Consider the following 3,545-nt stretch of genomic DNA (forward strand, 5'->3'; position numbering starts at 1 on the left):
GATAATGGTGCCCAATGTTTTAAGGAGCCGAGGTAAGGACCTTGCATGATGATCCCAGTGAACTCAGGGTAGAAAAGACCCTAATGAGCTCTCAGCACTGGTTGTCTATCTCCTGGTAGGGAGGTGGACTGAGGCATCCCTTCACTTACCTCTGGATCATGGGGATGTCTAAAGTGTCGGCATCAGTGTAGCAGAGGGAAGGGTGCCAAGGCTCCGCCAGGACTTGACGTGATAACACTGAAGTAGAACTTAGAAAACCCCACTGCTGGCACCTGCTGTCACCTGAGTGATTGCAAAGCAGGGCTGAGAGGTCGCAGAGGAAAAGTACGGCCTCTATTCTTCCTCTGTGGGATTGTGTGGGGAAAGGCTAAGCAGGACAACAGGAGCCTTGTGGGTTCCTAGGGCAGTGTCCTCAAGGACACCTGCAGAGGTGGCCTTTGATTAAGCCAATGCAGAATCTCCCTGTTTTAAGGTGCTCATGTCAGCTCATTCTCCATCCTCCAGGTACCCACACCTCCTGTCTATTGGCCCAGACTCGTGCCTGCGGTCCCTGACCACAGCCATCATGCCTCGTGGGCAGAAGAGTAAGCACCGTGCTCGTGAGAAACGTCGCCAGGCCCGGGCTGAGACCCAGGGTCTTCATGATCAGGCTACCACATCTGGGGGAGAAGAGACCACCTCCTCCTCCCCTCCTGATTCAGAGAGCGGTCCCTCAAGCTCGTCTGCTGCTGGCACCTCCAAGGGGCCTCAGGGAGCCCAAGGCACCACCAGCGCTGCTGCAGGTGCTATACACAAAAGATCTGGTGTCGGGCGCACAGCACGCTCGAGATCTGGTGTCGGGCACGCAGCACGCTCGAGATCTGGTGTAGGGGCCGAGGGCCAAGTTCAGGAAGGGGAAAATTCCTCCCAGGCCTCAGCTGCTGCTGAGAGCTCTCATACAGATCTTCTGACCTGGAAGGCAGAGGTGTTGGTGCAGTACATGCTGTGTAAGTATACGATGAGGGCGCTCATTAAGAGGTCTGAAATGCTGAAGGCAGTCACTAGAAGGTACAGGGAACAATTCCCTGAGATCCTTAGCCGGGCCTCTGAGCGCATGGAGCTGGTGTTTGGCCTGGTGCTGAAGGAAGTCAGGCCCAACAGTCACTGCTATACCCTGGTGAGCAACCTAGATCTCAGCGACAGTGAGTCTATGAGAGGTGACTGGGGGCTGCCGAAGAATGGTCTTCTGATGCCTCTGCTGGGTGTCATCTACCTGAATGGCAACCACGCCCCTGAGGAGAAGATCTGGAAGTTCCTGAATATGCTGGGCATCTATGATGGGAGAAGTCACTTCATCTTTGGAGAGCCCAGGAAGCTCATCACAGAAGATCTGGTGCGGGAAGGGTATCTGGAGTACCGCCAGGTGCCCGGCAGCGATCCCCCTCGCTATGAGTTCCTGTGGGGTCCTAAATTGCTCACAGAAACCAGCAAGATGAAAGTCCTGCAGTTTTTGGCCAAGGTCAAGGATTCGGGTCATACTGCCTTCCTGCCACAGTATGAGGAGGCTTGGAGAGAGGAGGTAGAGAGCACCGGAGACAGAGGTGCAGCCAAGGCTGGCCCTTCTGCCTCACTCAGGCCTGGCACTTCTGCCTCAGCCGCTGCTGGCCCTGCTGCTTCGACCAAGCCTGGCACTGCTGCCTCAGCCGCTGCTGGCCCTTCTGCTTTGACCAAGCCTGGCATTGCTGCCTCAGCCGCTGCTGGCCCTTCTGCTTCGACCAAGCCTGGCATTGCTGCCTCAGCCGCTGCTGGCCCTTCTGCTTCGACCAAGCCTGGCATTGCTGCCTCAGCCGCTGCTGGCCATTCTGCTTCAGCCAGGCCTGGCAGTGCTGCCTCAGCCGCTGCTGGCCCTTCTGCTTTGACCAAGCCTGGCATTGCTTCCTCAGCTGCTGCTGGCCCTTCTGCTTCGACCAAGCCTGGCATTGCTGCCTCAGCCGCTGCTGGCCCTTCTGCTTTGACCAAGCCTGGCATTGCTGCCTCAGCTGCTGCTGGCCCTTCTGCTTCGACCAAGCCTGGCATTGCTGCCTCAGCTGCTGCTGGCCCTTCTGCTTCAGCCAGGCCTGGCACTGCACCCTCAGCCACTGCTCGCCCTTCTGCTTCAGCCCGGCCTGGCACTGCACCCTCAGCTGCTGCTGGGCCTTCAGCTTTGGCCACTGCGCGCCCCAGGGCCAAATCCAGCCTCTCATCTCGCCCCTAGTGTGGTCTGAAGCCCGTTGTTCACTTTGTGCGTGGAGAACCCTGTCAATCTGTGTTCCTGATACGCATCAGTAACTTGTTGACATTATTTCCCCCAATTTTCAGTTCTTAAAATATTTCAACAGAAAGGTCATTTAGATTCATGATATAAGCATATGAATAACATGGGTCACACACAGTTTGCTGTTTGTCAAATTTAGGAGCTAAAATTTTGTTTTCTCAAATATTGGAAATCCTCACATCACCTTTGTGATCCAGGGTGAGAATAACATCACTTTAGGATGAGAATCTGCTTAGAAATGTGAAAGACACCACGCTAAGAGAGGCTCAGAACATTGATACATAAATTGAGATATAGCTGAAAGCTAGTCAGTTTTTGGTTTACTTTCCTCTCTGTTTAGTCTCCCTTTTTGTAAAGATAAAAGTTATATACCTGAATATGCTTATGTTTTTCAAGTATGTTTGAGATTATAAATTATTGCAAATGATTTATTCGTGGTTCTTCTTTTACACAAACATTAATTGAGCACCTGCTTTTAAGAAGTCTTCATGCTTATACTGGTGATATTTAGTCAAAAATGTCTCAGCCTCTTCCCATTCAATTATAGTCTCTCAGAGAAGCTGTCCTTCTATGGAAGAGGCTGAGATGCTCTCTACCTCAAGAAGAAAAAGAAAAAAGGGTAAAGTGGGGTTGGAAATAACATATTACTTTGTTTTCATTGCTAGGAAGAATTTTTGCTAGATTCAGGAGGTTGGGTATTTTTTTTTTCCCTTCAGTTAGAATGCTGCATAGTACCTGCTATCTCTTAGATGCAAAAAAAGAAAAAAAAAAAATACCAGCTGATGTAATCCCAGCTAATTATCTGAGGTAAAGATAATCATAGTAATAACTGCCATTGCCCCTAATGTCTCAGTAGAGTCAAGCACCGTGACAGATGCTTTCTGTAAATACATATATTCCACCAGTCCAACAAGACAGGGCCTATCAAACACAGTTCATGATGTAGAGCCCAAGGCTCATAGAGATAGTGTTTGATTTTTGCTGAAGTACTTCAGGCTGGTAAATGACAGAGTTGGGACTAGACTTCTGCTCTATAAACTACTGTAGCACTCATACTATTTCCACCCCCCACCCCTTATCTTTTTTTTTTTTTAACAAGTACTTTTAACATTTGATATTTCATTTCCTTTTTCTTATTTATTTGGCTGTGCTGGCTCTTAGTTGCAGCACGTGGGGTCTACTTCCCTGACCAGAGATCAAACCTGGGCCCCCTGCCTTGGGAGCCTGGAGTCCTAGTCCCTGGAACACCAGG

At 50.5% G+C, this 3,545-nt stretch overlaps 1 protein-coding gene across 1 annotated transcript; it reads left to right on the plus strand.

Annotated features, from left to right (window-relative positions):
* The first annotated feature begins 565 nt into the window (after window positions 1–565).
* Window positions 566–2,243, plus strand: LOC138072479 (melanoma-associated antigen B2-like). The gene is made up of 2 exons (XM_068963522.1): window positions 566–1,825; window positions 2,019–2,243. Exons 1-2 carry the CDS (start codon window positions 566–568, stop codon window positions 2,241–2,243), a joined length of 1,485 nt encoding a protein of 494 aa, XP_068819623.1.
* The last annotated feature ends 1,302 nt before the right edge of the window (window positions 2,244–3,545 follow it).

The sequence above is a fragment of the Capricornis sumatraensis genome, unplaced genomic scaffold (genome assembly GCF_032405125.1).
Source record: "Capricornis sumatraensis isolate serow.1 unplaced genomic scaffold, serow.2 scaffold52, whole genome shotgun sequence".
Taxonomy (NCBI): Eukaryota; Metazoa; Chordata; class Mammalia; order Artiodactyla; family Bovidae; genus Capricornis; species Capricornis sumatraensis.